Source organism: Amblyomma americanum, chromosome 2, assembly GCF_052857255.1.
Source record: "Amblyomma americanum isolate KBUSLIRL-KWMA chromosome 2, ASM5285725v1, whole genome shotgun sequence".
Lineage (NCBI taxonomy): Eukaryota > Metazoa > Arthropoda > Arachnida > Ixodida > Ixodidae > Amblyomma > Amblyomma americanum.
In genome coordinates this window covers 80,282,029-80,299,340 of record NC_135498.1, presented here as the reverse complement: position 1 = coordinate 80,299,340, position 17,312 = coordinate 80,282,029, and the positions used below count along the sequence as shown (strand labels likewise).

General features: G+C 46.0%; 1 protein-coding gene across 2 annotated transcripts in view; it reads right to left on the bottom strand.

The window, feature by feature from the left end:
* Positions 1-17,312, bottom strand: part of Vps15 (vacuolar protein sorting 15) — a 35,041-nt gene that overhangs the window by 15,859 nt on the left and 1,870 nt on the right. The window contains exons 8-21 of one of the 2 annotated variants that reach the window (XM_077654718.1): positions 15,964-16,133; positions 13,508-13,634; positions 13,050-13,219; positions 11,899-12,181; positions 10,205-10,299; positions 10,101-10,140; positions 9,937-10,019; positions 9,309-9,396; positions 9,007-9,154; positions 8,739-8,785; positions 8,515-8,616; positions 8,133-8,267; positions 7,090-7,227; positions 5,903-6,124 (exon numbers count right to left, since the gene is read on the bottom strand). In XM_077654718.1, coding sequence (XP_077510844.1) covers positions 5,903-6,124; positions 7,090-7,227; positions 8,133-8,267; positions 8,515-8,616; positions 8,739-8,785; positions 9,007-9,154; positions 9,309-9,396; positions 9,937-10,019; positions 10,101-10,140; positions 10,205-10,299; positions 11,899-12,181; positions 13,050-13,219; positions 13,508-13,634; positions 15,964-16,133 — 1,848 coding nt within the window. The remainder of the gene's footprint in view (positions 1-5,902; positions 6,125-7,089; positions 7,228-8,132; positions 8,268-8,514; positions 8,617-8,738; positions 8,786-9,006; positions 9,155-9,308; positions 9,397-9,936; positions 10,020-10,100; positions 10,141-10,204; positions 10,300-11,898; positions 12,182-13,049; positions 13,220-13,507; positions 13,635-15,963; positions 16,134-17,312) is intronic. The other variant, XM_077654719.1, reaches the window with a different exon arrangement.

Sequence of the window (17,312 nt, the reverse complement as noted above, 5' to 3'; positions counted from 1 at the left end):
ACTTAACACAAATGGGAGCAATTAAAGACTAAATGAAACTGATCAAATTCCATGTTTGCTGGAAGTTCCAATTTATCTTATCTGAATGGGATGTCACATGACCCTAAGATATTGTAACGTGAAGATGTGCACACCAAAAGGGAAAAATATATTTACAGGGAAACAGCTTACAGCCACGCAGCCGAACAACCGGGCACGCGAAGCCCAGCCGCAGAAACGCACTTCGTCCTCTTCGCGTTCCAAGCGCGAGCGCACCAAGCACGAGCGTTCCAAGCACAAGCACAACCGTAGCATAACTCCCGGCGGCAAAAGCACCGTCCCGGTGCTAAGTGGATGATGTAGCAGGCGTGTGGTACGGTTTGAGACGGACTACATGAACGACGTCAGTCAAAGGGCTAGTGGACGACGTCGGAGCATGAAGAGGTGTAATCTCGTAGGTCACGTCGGTCACCTGACGGAGAACTCGATAAGGGCCACTGTACTGACGTAGAAGTTTCTCAGAGAGACCGACATGGCGAGAAGGAGACCAAAGGAGGACGAGTGAGCCCGGCGGATAGTGTACTGGGCGATGCCGGCGGTCGTAAACTGACTTCTGGTAGGTCTGAGATGCGGTGAGCCGGTCTCGGGCGATTTCACGGGCCATAGTTGCTCGGGAGATGGCGTCACGTGCATACTCTGTGGTCGAGGCAGTAGAACTCGGTAGTAATGTATCCAATGGCAGCGCAGGATGCCGACCAAACAGAAGGTAGAAAGGAGAATAGCCGGTGGTATCATGCCACGACGAATTATAAGCAAATGTTACATAAGGCAAGGCAACGTCCCAATCGCGGTGGTCGGGCGAGACATACATGGATAGCATATCGGTACGAGTCCTGTTGAGGCGCTCGGTAAGTCCGTTCGTCTGGGGATGGTAAGCTGTAGTGAGCTTATGCTGCGTGCCACAGGACCGGAGGATATCGTCAACTACTCGGGACAAAAAGTAGCGGCCGCGGTCCGTCAGCAATTGGTGTGGAGCGCCGTGGTGAAGGATTACGTTCTGCAATAGGAAGTCGGCGACATCGGTTGCGCAACTTGTTGGTAACGCACGCGTGATAGCGTACCGGGTCGCATAGTCGGTCGCGACAGCAATCCAACGGTGGCCGGAGCAGGACGTCGGGAAAGGTCCGAGAAGGTCGAGTCCAACACGGTAGAATGGTTCGAGAGGTACGTCAATAGGCTGTAGAAGGCCAGCAGGCAACGTTGATGGTCTCTTCCTGCGTTGACAGAGGTCGCAGGAGGCAACGTAACGCCGAACAGAGCGGTACAGACCAGGCCAAAAGAAGCGGCGTCGGACCCGATCGTATGTGCGGGAGACGCCGAGGTGGCCTGCGGTCGGTAGGTCGTGTAGTTCCGCTAGGACAGATGAACGGAGACGCTGGGGAACGACTAGCAGGAGCGGAGGTCCGTCAGGACGAAGGTTGCGGCGGTATAGGACGCCATCCTGAATGACGAACAGTTGCAATGAAGGATCTCGGCTGGCACAGTTGAGGCGATCAATGAGAATACGCAAGGAAGAGTCTTGTCGCTGCTCGTCCGCGATGTTAACCAGATCGGAGATAGCGAAGAGGCACGGGCCGAGGTCGTTGTCTCCAGGATCAGGCGGCTCTACAGGGTGCCGAGACAGGCAGTCGGCGTCTTGATGGAGACGCCCTGACTTGTAATGAACAGTGTAAGAATACTCTTGGAGGCGCAACGTCCAACGTCCGAGCCGGCCTGTGGGGTCTTTCAGTGAAGACAGCCAACAAAGGGCGTGGTGATCGGTCACTACGGAGAATGGACGGCCAAACAGGTACGGTCGGAACTTAGCTACGGCCCAAACAAGAGCTAGACACTCGCGCTCTGTAATTGAGTAATTTCGCTCAGCTGTAGAAAGGAGGCGGCTGGCATATGCAATAACGCGTTCTTGCCCTTGGTGACGTTGGGCTAGCACGGCGCCAATCCCATAACCGCAGGCGTCTGTGCGAACTTCAGTCGGAGCCGACGGATCAAAATGGGCCAGAATAGGCGGGGAGGTGAGTAAGTCGACTAGCGAAGAAAAGGCCTCCTCTTGGGCAGGGCCCCAGGTAAAAGGGGTGTCTTTCTTTAGAAGGTCGGTCAGGGGGCGAGCGGTGCCGGCAAAATTTTTGATGAAACGGCGGAAGTACGAGCAGAGGCCGACGAAGCTGCGCACATCCGTAGACGACTGGGGAATAGGGAAGTCCTTGACGGCTTTAACTTTAACAGGATCCGGGCGGACACCAGAAGCGTCGACTAGATGTCCGAGAATGGTGAGTTGGCGGCGACCGAATTGACATTTCGACGAATTGAGCTGTAGCCCGGCTCGACGGAAGACAGAAAGAATGCTCGCCAGTCTTTCGAGGTGCGTGGTAAACGTGGGCGAAAAAACCACAACATCGTCGAGGTAACATAGACATGTGGACCATTTAAAGCCGCGAAGCAAGGAGTCCATCATTCTTTCGAAGGTAGCTGGCGCATTACAGAGACCGAATGGCATAACTTTAAACTGATATAAGCCGTCCGGTGTGACGAATGACGTCTTTTCGTGGTCATTGTCATCAACAGAGATTTGCCAATACCCGGACCGAAGGTCAATTGAAGAGAAAAATTTGGCTCCGTGAAGGCAGTCCAAAGCATCGTCTATTCTTGGGAGTGGATAGACGTCTTTTTTTGTTATGTTGTTTAGGTGCCGGTAATCAACGCAAAAGCGCCAGCTGCCGTCCTTCTTTTTAACCAGCACAACTGGTGAGGCCCAAGGGCTCGACGAGGGCTCTATGATGTCTTTACTGAGCATCTTGTCCACCTCTTGCTGTATGATGGTGCGTTCTGTACTGGACACTCTGTAGGGTCGTCTGTGAATAGGAGCTGCGTCACCGGTGTTGATGCGATGCGTGACCACAGATGTTCGAGCCAAAGGGCGGTCATCGAAGTCAAAGATGTCGCGAAAAGACGACAGAAGATACCGAAGGTCGTGAGCTTGCCCTGGTAAGAGGTCAGCAGCAATCATTTTTGCATATTCATCAGGTGGTGGGACGTCAGAGTCGCGGCAGTTCGACGAGGGTGGGACGCTTCTCACCGCCGATACGACGCATTCGGCAGCAGGGCACAGCGTGGCGAGCGACATACCTTGTGGGAGCGGCTGAACGTAAGAGGCAAAGTTGAGAACCGGAAGGGACGCTTGATTTGCCGACATGGTGACAACTGTATGCGCAAGGGCAACACTGCGTGTAAAGGGCACATCAGGAACCGGAGTAATGATGTAGTCACCATCGGGAACTGGCGGGACCGAGGAGAAACGGACATAAGTGGCGGCATCGGGGTCCAGGCGGACAAAGTCGGCGGTGCACAGTCGGTGAACAATTGGATCCGGTGGCTCTGAAGGAACAGGTAGAGCGAGTTGAACGATGCTTGTGGCGCAATCTATAAGGGCGGAATGGTCGGTGAGAAAGTCAAGGCCGAGAATGATGTCATGAGGGCAGTGTTTGAGGACAGTGAAGAGCACAGAAGTATGGCGGCCGGCTATTGAAACACGAGCAGTACACATTCCGACGACAATAGACATACCGCCATCTGCAACACGGACCACAGTTGAGGGGGCAGGAGTGAGCACTTTCCTTAGGCGACGGCGAAGACGAGCATTCATGACTGAGACGTGCGCTCCAGTGTCGATCAGAGCGGTAACAGGGACCCCGTCCACATCGACGTTAAGGATGTTCCGATGAGCATGAAGAGTTAAAGGAGGGTTTTCTGGTCGGGTCGTCAGAGCAGCATCACCCCCAGACGCTGCAGCCATCAGTTTTCCGACCGGGAGCGGGCATATGGGGCCGGCGACGAAGGGCGGCGAGGTCGGGGCGATGGAGATCGACGGCGCTGAGGTGACGACGAACGGTTGGTAAGCGGGGTCTGAGCGTTGTGGCCAGCAGAGGTCGTTTCCGAGGGCGAGGGAGAGCGGCGGGAATATGCAGAACCCGGCGGGTAGCGGCTGTAGGTCGAGGACGGACGGCTTCGGCAGTGTCGAGATATGTGGCCAACTCGGGAGCAGTTAAAGCAGATGGGCCTGTCATCAGGTGTTCTCCATTCATCTGGATTGCGGCTGCGTCGAGGGTAGTATGCACGTTCAGAACCGAGCTCCGGGGACATGCGGCGAGCATATGGGGCACTAACTGAACAAACAGGTTGAATCCCAAGATTGGCAAATTCTTTGCGAACGACAGCCTGTATAAGGGATACTGCTGGAGTACTGTCTGTTGCGGGTGGATGAAACGCAACGGGGGACATTGCCTCTACTTCTTGGCGCACAAGTCGTGTCAGGCTCTCAGATGTCGGCAGACGGCTCGGTGGAGTCGAGTCTACACAGGACGACGTCGCAGTCGTATTCGGCAACCGCGTGAACTGCGAAGAAATTCGGCAGCTCTTCGCTTGTTCGAACCGGCGGCATTCCTTGATGATTGCGTCAACCGTTCCGCAGTCCTTGTATACAAGAAGGTTAAAGGCGTCATCTGCGATGCCTTTGAGCACGTGACCTACTTTGTCGCACTCTGACATAGTGGCGTCGACTTTCATGCAGAGAGCTAATATGTCCTGAATGTATGATACATAGGACTCTGTGGACGTTTGTGCACGGCATGCGAGCTCCTTCTTCGCGGCGAGCTGACGCCCGAATGGCTTACCAAACAGGTCACAAAGCTTGCGCTTGCAGAGATCCCAGCTGGTGAGTTCATCCTCGTGGGTCTCGAACCATACCCTGGCAGTGCCCGTCAGGTAGAAGATGACGTTGGCCAACTTTAGGGTCGGGTCCCACCTGTTGTGTGTGCTCACGCGCTCGTACATTGCGAGCCAGTCCTCCACGTCGACGCCGTCCGTTCCGTTGAAGGTCCCAGGATCTCTCGGATGGGCAATGATGAACGCCGGGTTGGCGGATGCCGACGGAGCGGCCCCTTCGCTGGTCATGGCTGAAGAGCCGGCGAGCTGACGACCGCTGCGAAGTTCCGTGCTTGCTGTGGCTGTACCCCGCACCTCCACCAATAATGTAACGTGAAGATGTGCACACCAAAAGGGAAAAATATATTTACAGGGAAACAGCTTACAGCCACGCAGCCGAACAACCGGGCACGCGAAGCCCAGCAGCAGAAACGCACTTCGTCCTCTTCGCGTTCCAAGCGCGAGCGCACCAAGCACGAGCGTTCCAAGCACAAGCGTTCCAAGCACAAGCACAACCGTAGCAATATTCTTAATAACTAATAAAATGCATCCCAAAAATAAGCTAGTATCTATTGGCAGGAACACAAACTTAAGCATTTTTCATTATCGCATGGTGCACGAGTGATCATTACGTGAACCATTCTCTCATCATATTCACAAGGCTTTGCCATAATAAGTAAGGCAATTTTACTCTCTAAATGCGTCTTCCCCAAAATCATGCTCTTAAACAAAACTCCTTCAGCTGTTGTGCCCCATGCGGTTTTATATCAAAACAACAGGAAAAAGCAAAATAAAAGTCAGCAAAAAAAAAAGGAGACAGGATTATTGGCACACCAAATCAAACTCCTGCTTTTGAAGAATACCTTTGGAGACTTGTAACCACATGGGGCCATGGACTGTAACACAGAACACAGTACGAAACAGAGAGTACCTATATAACTCTAAATGTGTGTCAACCAATCAACTGGTTCATGTGAAAAGAAAAAGATCTTTGACAAGAGAAGGCACCTTGCATGATTGGGCTAGTGACCGTTCTGTGTGCTCATGTGTCATTTTGCAAATGACACAGCAGAATTCATAGAGGGAAGGAAGGCGGCATGGAAAGAACAGAATAAAGGGCAGCACATTCAGAGCTGTCAACGAAGCACTGGCAAAACTTCCTCACCGACTTCAGCAAGTGGTCCACAGTGGTGTAGGCCGGTTGGTGTCCCGCCCTCACTATGGTTCGCATAACCTGCCTGTTTCGCAGGTTTTCCAAGAGATAAGGCAATGCCTCCAGCTTCACCAGATAGTCGTAGAGACTCCGTGGAAGTGACTCTTGCAGTGCATTCAAAACAGCCACCTGCAACGGTGAAGCCAAGGCCAGGCAGCAGCCAAAAACAGGCAGCTGACAGTGAGTCATGCGTTGGTCATTATATTCTCCTTTACCAGCAGCTGCAACACAGTTTTGATTGAGAGAAATTCTTACACAAGAAAAGTGGCAAGTATATGCCTGTGAGGAAAAAAGACATGACTTGCACTTTCAAGCTAGAACTATGATAATGAACTTACTGGAGAAATAAAGAGGTATAAAAAAAACATACAAAATCTTTGTCCCAAGCAGTGACAGTACACAGCCAGACAAAGCACAATGAATAAGAAAGGCAAACTGCTTATGAATCTGCACCTTGCTGCTTACCAGCCAATAACCTTGTACTTTCAAAAGAAAGAAACCACTCAGGGAATGGCTGACAAGCATAATCATGTAATCAGAATCACTGGTGCTCACAGCCATCCTCTATTTTTATCATATGAATGATCATATTGTCTGTCCTACTGTACTGTTTGTGACAACTTCAGAAAATTCCACAGGGTTCTTGGCAGTTGGGCAACATTATGCTAGGGCATGTTAGATGAAACCAGAAATATGGCAACTGCATCAACACAATCTATGATGTGGACCAAGGCATGACTGCTTGCAGCAGCTACCTATGCCTCTTCCTGCATTTTTAATTCATACTCATATCTTGAAGTGATAAAAACTAGCTTTAAACCTTCATAACAAGGATACAGCAAGAAAAGCAAGATTTGTGCAACAAATGAGCTGCACAGCAATTCTTGTGTTTCCCTTAGTTCAGAAAATGTTATTCCGTGCAAACATTTTGCCTACATGCATTCAAGCTCTGCCAAGCAAATTTTCCATCACCATGTCAACTACACAAATCACAGTGCTGGAGAGCACCAAACTGGTCCTGCAGAAGTTTGTTCGCTCTATATTCAGTACCATGCAGTCATGAACTACATGTGATGCAGACACAGGTTAATGAAAACGTGTCTGCAGTATGGTTGGGGCACGACTGCAACAATGCTCACCTCTTTGTCCATTTCAACAACTGAGTGTTTCAGATACGGCTGCAGCATGGGCTTCAGTTTGCACTGGATATCTGCAAGCGACAGGGTCTTGGTGACGGCACACACAAAGCCTACTGTGTTCTGACGGATCCAAAGGTTCTGAAAGCACAGCACAAAGAAGCAGGAGAGAGAATAAAATAAGTATATTGCGGGTCGCATGTGCAAAGGCCTTTTAATCCTTTTAATGACATATGCCAGGGGTTCTCTGACAGGATTCCATAGTTATCGTCGGGTTTTGTGGTAACCTTGGGTTCCTTGGAATGCTTTTTCAGTTCCCCCAAGAACTGAAATACATATGTGCCTCAGCCCTCAACTTTCCTTCACAGACCTTAGTTTGAGACTAATGGAACTAATAGTGAGACTAATGGATCTCGACTCTGGCGGTGCCGAGATCTGTGGTGTGGACAACTCTCCTCCTCTTCATTTTGCAAACACATCCATGTGCCATGGCATGCGTCGCAGTTGTTGTCTGCTTCATAGCGCTGCACAGGCGCCGTCGCCTGCTTCGCCACGTTTGTCGTCTGCTTCTGCCTGCTTCATACAGTCTGCTTTATAACACTGTTTCACAATGCAGCCAGTCATTATTAATTTGTTTTAGGCATTTTTTAAGGGATCATAGGCATCTTTTTTGCATGCACGTTGGAGAGAAAGAAATAGAAGTTGGGTCTCGTGAGGCTTCTCAACAGCTATTGAAAGCCGTTGGAGTTCCCCGAGACTAAAAAGATTGAGAACCCCATGACATAGACATGAAAGAACTTGCTGCCACTGTGGGAAAATTTCTTTCTAGTTCTTTTTCCTGCCCATTCTGCTCTTTGTATGCATCAAAAAGTAAAAAACTGTTGCCACTGACACCACACAATTATTTCCCTGAGCACAAATGACAAAAAGGGCTCACAGTAAGGCCTGTTGATCAAGCAACTTTGTGAGAAAAGTATATTCCACAGTACCAATGTTACTGATACTGACAAATCATGAATATGCATCTTTTGTGTCCAAGGCCTTACCGGATGGTAGAGAAGAGGAATGGTCTCGGAGGTGAGCTCATAAAGCATCTGCTTTCTGAAGAGTCCCATCTCAACAAGCTCAGTTAAGGCCTTAAGTGCCTTGCTGATGATAAACTCTTCTGTGTCTGCAAGACCCTGGAGTAAATAAAGCATACAAAGAATGTTGTTATATTACTTTCAAATTGTAACACTAAGTAACACTGAGGCTCCAATATAGAAATTGCAAGTTGCCTCAAAGGCACATACCTAGCACAACAGTGCCACATGCAGCTCTTTGTTGTTCAAAACCATAAGGTCAGATCACTCAGTTCATGATTTACAAATGCCCAAAACGTTAAAATGCCAACTGCGTTAAATATTGCCAGATATGTGAAAAGCAAACCTGTTGCAACAAGGGCTTCAAAATGGGTGAGCACTGCCAGCCGACATAAGCAGCAACACCAACAATGCTGTCGAAGAACGAAGCCCTCAAATGCCGATCCTCCTGCCAATGTAAAACAGCATCAGGCAAATGCAAAGCAAGTAGTATGCACAAGCCGATTTGCACATGCGTATCTGCGTTAGCATGCCTTTGTGTCAAAAAGATGCTTTCACGCAGAAACATACCTTGTCATTCAAGAAAGTGATCATGTGAGACAGCAGGACATCATTCGCTGCAAGGGGAAAACAGGAAGGCCTTACTGGTCACTTTGAAACTAGGTTTGTGCATAGCTCATTGCAACTTCAACAGCCATTCAGCCCACAATTCTTTCTTCAATTTTCACAATTTGCAGAAAAGTGCGATAAAAGAACTAAATTAAAGCATACTATCCATTTATGCAAAGTGATGTGTTAAAAAAAAATTGAACCTTAAAATGAGTACATATGTACACACCTTTTTGGCGGCCAAAAAATAAGCACAATCGAGTGATGCCCTTTTCCAACAGCATTTGTTTGACTATATTGTTTGAGTCACTCAGTAGCGTTGACACCATCTGTTGAACCATTTGCTGGAGAGCTTGGAGCTCAGAATCATAGGAACCCTGAAAAGAAAGCAGAAACAAAATGCCACCAACAGATGACAGCCACATGTAATATATTGACAGCTATTACACACAAAAAAAAAAACACTGCTTTGTCATAACCAAGCATTTTTTTTTTTTTTACTTCCACAGAAACGTACAAAATCCTGCCCACCTGGTGGTGATGTTGAGCTTGCACAGTCACCTCTACATTAGTGCCATCAGGTGAAGCCACCTCGTGCTGTGTGCTCATGTCCAAAAATCTGCATGATTTTATACACGAACAAGAAACTTCATATCAGTGCATGCCATACAAAACGGCAGGCATGCAAAAGACTGAAACCTTTGCCTGGCATTGCAAACCCTGTACACGAATCTCCAGAAATGTAAACCAATACAAAATAATGAGACCTTTCCTCAGGAAAATTCTTTAAATATCAAACATGACTCAAGTCCATGCTATCGATGGCTGGTATTTTATATTTGTGAACTTCACTGTCAAAGCATTTCTGAAATGCAACTTAAGCATATACTCTAGACTTTTGCTTCCAAAACTAGTTGAACGGTTTTTTTTTTGCTACTCTTTCACGATTTTACAGAAGCAGCTAGCCATGTTTCACTATGCCAATGCAGCAACCATCATTAAAAAGCACGCCACTGACTGCAACTGTCAAGCTGCCTTCAACATCCTGCACTCACATTGCAATCTCAAAAGGTCGCGCAAAGCACTTGTCTAAGTCAGTGACGGTCTCTCAATGCTACATAGCAATGAGGCACTTGCATGACGCAAGCCCAACACAAACCTAAGAGCAGTCTCGGCCAATAGCGCAATGTTCTCTGCGAGAGCCATCCGCACAATGACGGCGCTGTCCATCGTGACATGCATCTGTAACGATAGATTGCAAGAAATTAGATAATGAGCTATAAGCACACAGGCAAGAGGAAGCTGTGGCAAGAGCATAGATACCAGATTGGGCAGGATGTACTCAGGGAAGACATTTGCATCACTGAAATAAAAAGCAAGCATTCATCATCACATTCGCAATGCTGTCGGTGCCTAAGCACCCTTACCTCCTTGGAAGGGTGTCAATTGGTGTCAGGCATGTTGTGAGCGTCTCCACAGCTGCTGCGCGCACCCTCGGGTACTTGTCATTGATGAGGTACAGCTGGGAAAGATGAGAAGAGTTGCAAGAAGCACTGAATCAATTGTGAAAGCTCAAAAACTTTAAAAATGCTTTCATTGTGTTCTAAAGACAAACTTCTGTGTACATACTAAGGCAGCCACATGCTAAGCTGTTAACATGACCATGCAGTCACTGACAGCAACAAAGCTCTGCAGAAAAGCTCACGTAGGATGTACGACTGCTTTTGTGCTGTACAAATGTTTTAGTTTAAGGGGGACGTGGGTCTTAAAACTATATTTTTTTATTTATGCCAGGATTCTTTTTAGAATCGCTGTGCAAGTGTGTTTTTTTTATGTGGAGTGTAAATATACAATTAGAGTTTGAATAGTACAATTAGAATTTGAGCTACAAGCAGTTTTGTGATTTTAATTAGGCTTTTTGCTACAGGCCATTAGCCAAAAAATGTTTACGTGTTGCTTAAAAAATTTACAGTATTGTCAAGGGATGATTTATTACACACACACACAGAGTCCCTCGTGCTGCAGTCCCCAATTAGTCATCCGCAGTTCGCGCACCGTATGCAACGTATGCACTGAGCTCACACTTGAGACCACTTCGACCACGCCACTCGGATCACACCCGCGCACTACTCGCGCACATGCCCGCCATAGCCAACAACGCATCCCCTCTCCCTCCAGTGTTGTCAGCCGTCCCTGTGTGTCCCCTGATGGCGCCACCCGCACTGGCCCTTACAGTATTGAATCACCCAAGGTGCCCTTTTTGCGGTGATGCCGTTACCTCTTTCACTCCCACCTTCCCTTAAGGTGCAGTTCAGGTGTCAGCCAAGATGTGAGACAATTACTGTGCCATTTCCTTTCCTCAAAAAGCCAATTTTGTTTTTACACTTGCCTCAGTGAAAATACACTGGTAAAAAACATCTATGAATAGAATGTACAAAACGGGTGGGCTGGTAGTTTAGGAACGAAACTAATTCAATTCAATGCATAATGCGAAAGCCAGCAAAAATAGTCTCGTCTTACAGATATAGTTTGAAGTGTATTTAGTACGAAAAAAAGTTTCCAAAAATGACTTTTTCGCGATTTTTTTTTCCAATCTCAAGACCCACATCTCCCCTTAATCTGAGAATTTTCAAAGGACAGCAGATATAGGTATAATTTCTAAACACCAGTGCCGCTTCTTCATGACTTAGCTTATCAATACCCATAGGTCTTCTCAAATTGAGCAGTTCAGTTGATCTACGAGTTTCATTTTAAAGCTTTGCTTCTTGGAAAAGTCACTATTTCTGTCTTGCATGTAACCCTTCACTCACACCATTTTATTGGTACAAAGAAGTGGCTATCTTTCACTTTTCTTCCAACTATGAGTGCAGAAGATGGCTTCAGTGCTCCAACTATGCTTCATACATTGCATGCATGCAATGCAACTACAATCGTAAAACATGTTCAGTTTAACACTCGAGACACGGGCCACTACTTGGCTGGCATCAAAAATTTAGAGAATTGCTCGGCACAAATTCTTTTCAGACAGGTCATGGCACTCTGCACGCAATTGAAAATATTCGGGCTTCAGATGACACAATTTCATCATTTCTGGGCTGCTTCACAACACAAAGCACCCTACCATGTATGGAAGCAGCCGGTCCAGGATGATGTCACTACTCAGGCGGGGACACAGCTCACGAATGAGCTCAAGTGCCTGCAGTTTGGCTGAGCAGTGCTTGAGGCTGCGCAGGCAGGAAGTGAGCACAGCCACCACAATGAAGAGACCCTCCGATCCCGAAGACAATGATGATGATGCAGACGATGGACCGTGGTCACCCTCACATCCAACCGAAGTATCACCATGCTGGACCCCTCTTGGCAGCACCAATGAGTAGAGGATAGCGTGGATGTCCTGACGAAGCCTGCACAGAGCATATGGGCAACAGAAGATTTCAAGACCAGAGATGCTCAGTAGCAAGCTGTCATTCCAGTGACTACAATAGAAAGACTTTGTACGACTGCTTCCCTTACAATTAGTGCCTCTGACTTGAGGCTACTTGCAGTAGGCAGGCTCCTGTGCCATCAGTGAAAGCTCCAGACTGATAATTTATTAGCGCTGATGATGATGATGAATGCTAATGGCACAACGAAACCTTTGGCCAAACAGTGTCATGGCCTAAGGTATATTCATTACGCAGGTGCAGTCAAAGACCCATTTGCAGGCACTGCAGCTGGCAGATGCCAGGCATCAAGCATAATTGAAAAGTTTATGTACAACTCCTTCTCACACAACTTAGCTGTAGCCCGTGTCACACTGCACCATTGTAGAATCTTGATACAAATCTTATGAGGTTGCAAAAAATGTTCACATCATCCAAAATACATATTATTCAAAACGAACAATGTCTTTGTGCAGAAACACAGGAAACGCATTCATGCCTATCTATTTTCAGTCTTGCACCACTGCTCACAATGTCAGCAGTATATGGGCTTGCGATGCATATTGCACGACTCACGATTGCATGCTGGTGATGCACACTCACCATCCACAATGGCGCAGGATTGTTCGGAACATCTGAAACACTGCACATTGTACACAACGCACTCCGGACATGAAATTTTATGAATTCGTATCAACAGTAACCGTATCATAGAGATTCTACTGTACTTAGCTAACATGAAGCTGGCATGGCAACCCCAGCTCTGGCACTCTTACCATCTCTTTAAAAAATGGTTTCCACTGCACTGGAAGTTTCTGTATCAAAATCAGACTTTCAGAGCTCAACTTACCTGGCTACTTTCTCATCTGGCGAGAGTGAAAGTGTGGCAAACTCCTTGATGTAGTCTCTGAGGAATGTGTAGAAATACTGCGGGAATACTCGGTCCCTCTGTTGCTCCAGATACTGCTCTGCTGATAGCCGTTGGCTCGGGTCCTTCTGAAGCATGTGCTGGATCATGTCCTGTTGAGCACACAAGAAGACACCGGCATAATGTTTCACACAAACAAAGCTCTCCTGCAAAACTTCATAAACACTGGGTGGGACAGCCAGCGCTGATCATCCACACAACACGGATGTAATAGACATTCAGTTTTTTGTGTGAATTTTATGACAGGGTGAGAAATGCCAGTACACCATTTTCGTTTCAGCTAAGCATATTAAAAAAAAGTCAGCACACCGTGCACTAAGCAATCAAACTACTAGGTAGTACAAATGGCTCTGTTCATAAAAGAAAAATAGTGGACTTGCCCTAAGGTCAACGTCCTCAATCTTCTCCAGTATCTTTGCTGGGCTATACTCCCCACTTCGATATGACAGCAGCTGAGAGAAATAGAATGGCGGGTGTCCTTCGGTGAACAGCTCAGTGAGCACGCACCTGCAGTGAAAACTTCCCACTGAAGAAAACAGTACGACAGAGACAGGAACAAAAGACGAGAAAATAGAGGTACACACAAAAAAAAGTTCTTATTCACACTGTTACACACTGTTGGCAGCCTATGGGTGGTGAGGACTGGCAAAACATGTTCAGTGGGCAGACCTTTGCCCATGAAACAAAGAACAAATTTGACAAATGGCGCAGGTAACTGTTGAAGCAGAATGAATCTAGCCCCCACTACAGAAAAATTTCCTTGAAACAAACACTCTTAAGGTATGAGGCCGCCTTAAAAAGTCATATTTTTGACAAAATTCAATATTTCAAACTTTTGTTTCATGAAAATATTCATTCATGAATGAACTGCAAAAAAAATTATGTCTCTAGTTAACACCGTTACAAATATACAGCCAAAGTTGTAACCAACAGCACATCCCAGGAAAATGAAACTAACAGATTTCCATCCAAATAAAATCCTATTTTTTGTTACCAGTTATTTTTTCTTGTTAATTTTTTAGTTTAGACTTATAATAACTGTTTAGTACAATCTATGTACAATCTTTGTTGATATTTAATAGCCAAAACGCTCACAATAACAATGCCAGATGCTTGGAACACATTGGATGGTTATGTCAGGATATCAAACACTGAAATTTGGTTTGTATCATGGCATGTCATTTCAACAGTGGTCACAGAGGTATGCTAGATGTTTTGAAGCACATTCTGATCAAGCCTGGTACGCACATACAGAAAGCTTGCCTGACAGGTGACCAACAGCTTATTTATAAATGTTCCTTTTGGTATACTGATGCGGAAAAAAAAAGGAAAAAAGTGAGCTGCAACATGACCAAAATAAAAAAGAACGCAAGACTAAGGAGAAGCTGACCTATAAATATAGTTGATTTTAACGGTCCCGAACAGTGGTTTCTAGCATTTGTAGTTATTCCTAACCTTCTGTCTTGTTTCTCTTGAAACTAACTTTTTTGCGATTCCTTCTTACGCAAGAAATCCTTACTTTATTCCTGTACAATATTTTTTATTGAAACTTTGTACACTTATTTCTTACATATCTAGCTGTGCAATAAACCACAATAAAAAAAAGTGCACAACTTTTTTTTTTGCGGCTGCACGTTTTCTCAACAGATGCCCATACAAAAACCATTGTTTCTGTTTGTTTGTTTACGGATTTGATGCCCAAAGCGACTCAGGATATGAGGGACGCCGTAGTGGAGGGCTCCGGAATTTCGACCACCTGGGGTTCTTTAACGTGCACTGACATCGCACAGTACACGGGCCTCTAGAATTTTGCCTCCATTAGAATTCGACCGCCGCGATCAGGATCTAACCAGAGTCTTTCAGGTCAGCAGCTGAGCGCCATAACCACTGAACCACCACGGCGGCACCCATTGTTTTTGGTCATTCCCCTATTACACAATGATATTTAATGGTATCAACTATTCTGGTTCATTGCACAGCTCCTGTCTTTATGTGTATAACAGCAAAAGCAATTAGACTTGCGATGAACTAATTTGGAGTTATGACTGTTGTCGTTAAAAGAAATAAAAATAAAATTTTTTTTCATCTGTTTTGTCATTTTGATTAGGATAAATTTATGTCTAAGACTGATATCTGATGCTCTGTTTTTATCTGCAATTTAAAAATGTTTCTAGGAAAGTGGCCTCATAACTTAAGTTTAATTTGTTGATAAGTTGGGCAGTTAAAGGACCAGTAGAACAATGCAAAAAAAAAAATGTCAACACAACAACTGTGAACATTGTGTTAAAATTTTGGATATTTCGCCGAGTTATGTGCTTTCAAGAAGCTTGCAGGCAAAGCAACCCCTCCAGTGCACATAACTCTGCGAAATAACTCGTTGAAGCGCAGAGGGTAATTGTGTTTTCGGAATTCTAAATTTGATATGGATATTACTTACAGTGGGCTACACGCCTCTCAATAAATAAGGAGCCTAACAGCAATAGTTAAGAAGTTAACTACTCAGTATTAGTTAACCAGCCTACTAGTTAGCACGTCTTAGCTATGGTCTGATGCCCTACACCGCTGACAATACCGTGCCGAAAAAAGCGCTCTTCTAACTCAAAAAGCCTATTTTTAATAACTACAGAACATTTTAGGGAACCACGCTGTATACAATGTACTTGTGCGGTACACAGCCAGCCACATGCAAATTCTGTCTGATGGAATAATAGTGTTTTGATACTGCAACAATGCCTTTATGCATATACACATTAATAGGAACAATGAATTCATCCCACTATTGGATTTGAACCCGTAAACGGAGACAGTACAGAAGAGGAATCCAAAGTGGACATACCCAAGCGAAAAGATATCCATGGCTGGCGTCAGTTCCCCAGTACCAATGCCTTCTTCAGGCAAGTAATGGCTTGAGTCAGGGTTAAGGGTTTTTACAAAGCGCTCTGGCGCAATATTGCATGTCCTTCTCCGAGACGTGTCAAAAAAATATGAGAAATCTGCTGGATTATCCTGCAAATACAGACAGAAAAAAAAAAAATGTACCACCGTAAGTTCCAGCACTCAGGGACAAGGTTTTGGTGAGTAATCTTTATGTTGCCAGCATGCACACAACCTTTCCTGCAGGAAAAGGTAAGTGAACGTCACTTTGGTTCAATGGTCGAATTAATGCAAGTTGCCAACTGTTGCTAAACATGATATCTCTGTCTGTGATTAGTTTAATGACGAAAATAGAGAGGGAAGAAAATGTGTATACAGGTGGTACCAGACATTACTAGACCACCCAACCAAGGCAGTGTTCTTTCTTAGCAGTTCCTGCTGCTGGCTAAAATTCAGCATGCGTGTCTTAGCCCCCCCCCCCATTATCAATATCATAGACCTTTCACAAGCAGCAGACATAATCTGGCTGAAGATTATGAAGGCTTCCCCTGTAACTATACTAAAGAATGGAAATAAACTGACTCTGAGACAACAGAAAAAAAGAAAACACCAGGGTGGTAAGTTACAGAAAAGTCTATCTATAAAATTAGTTTACTTTAGTTTATGGGGGTTTAACGTCCCAAAGCGACTAAGGCTATGAGAGACGCCGTAGTGAAGAGCTTCGGGAATTTCGACCACCTGGGGTTCTTTAACGTGCATTGACATCGCACAGTACACGGACCTCTAGAATTTCGCCTCCATCGAAATTCGACCGCCGCGGCCTGGATCGAACCCACTTCTTTCGGACCAGCAGCCGAGCGCCATAACCACTCAGCCACCGCGGCGGCTATATCTAGAAAATTAAATTTATCTTTCATATAATTACAAACTACCCTCGAGAGAATAGACTTTTTCAGCATACCGGAGACTTGCTCACGTAGGCATATACCGGTTTACTGGTCGCTGGCTGCGCATGCACAGTGGCCCTGCCAGACCCCAACAATACCACTGCGCTTGCGCAGGAGGAGTCCGGTAAACCGATTTACATCTCCGTGAGTACGTGTCCGGTATGCTTTTAAAAAAGTCTAACATTAGAGTAAAATTTTGTTTGTTTACAAGTTCACCTGTAGAGCATAAAAGCCAAAATAATGTCATTTAGTTCACACAAGCTGAAGAGATTTAAACAGCAAACTGCCTTTATACTTAGGACACATATACCGTATAATCTTGTGTAAGGGCCACACCCACGTATGGCCCGCACCCTCCGTTTTG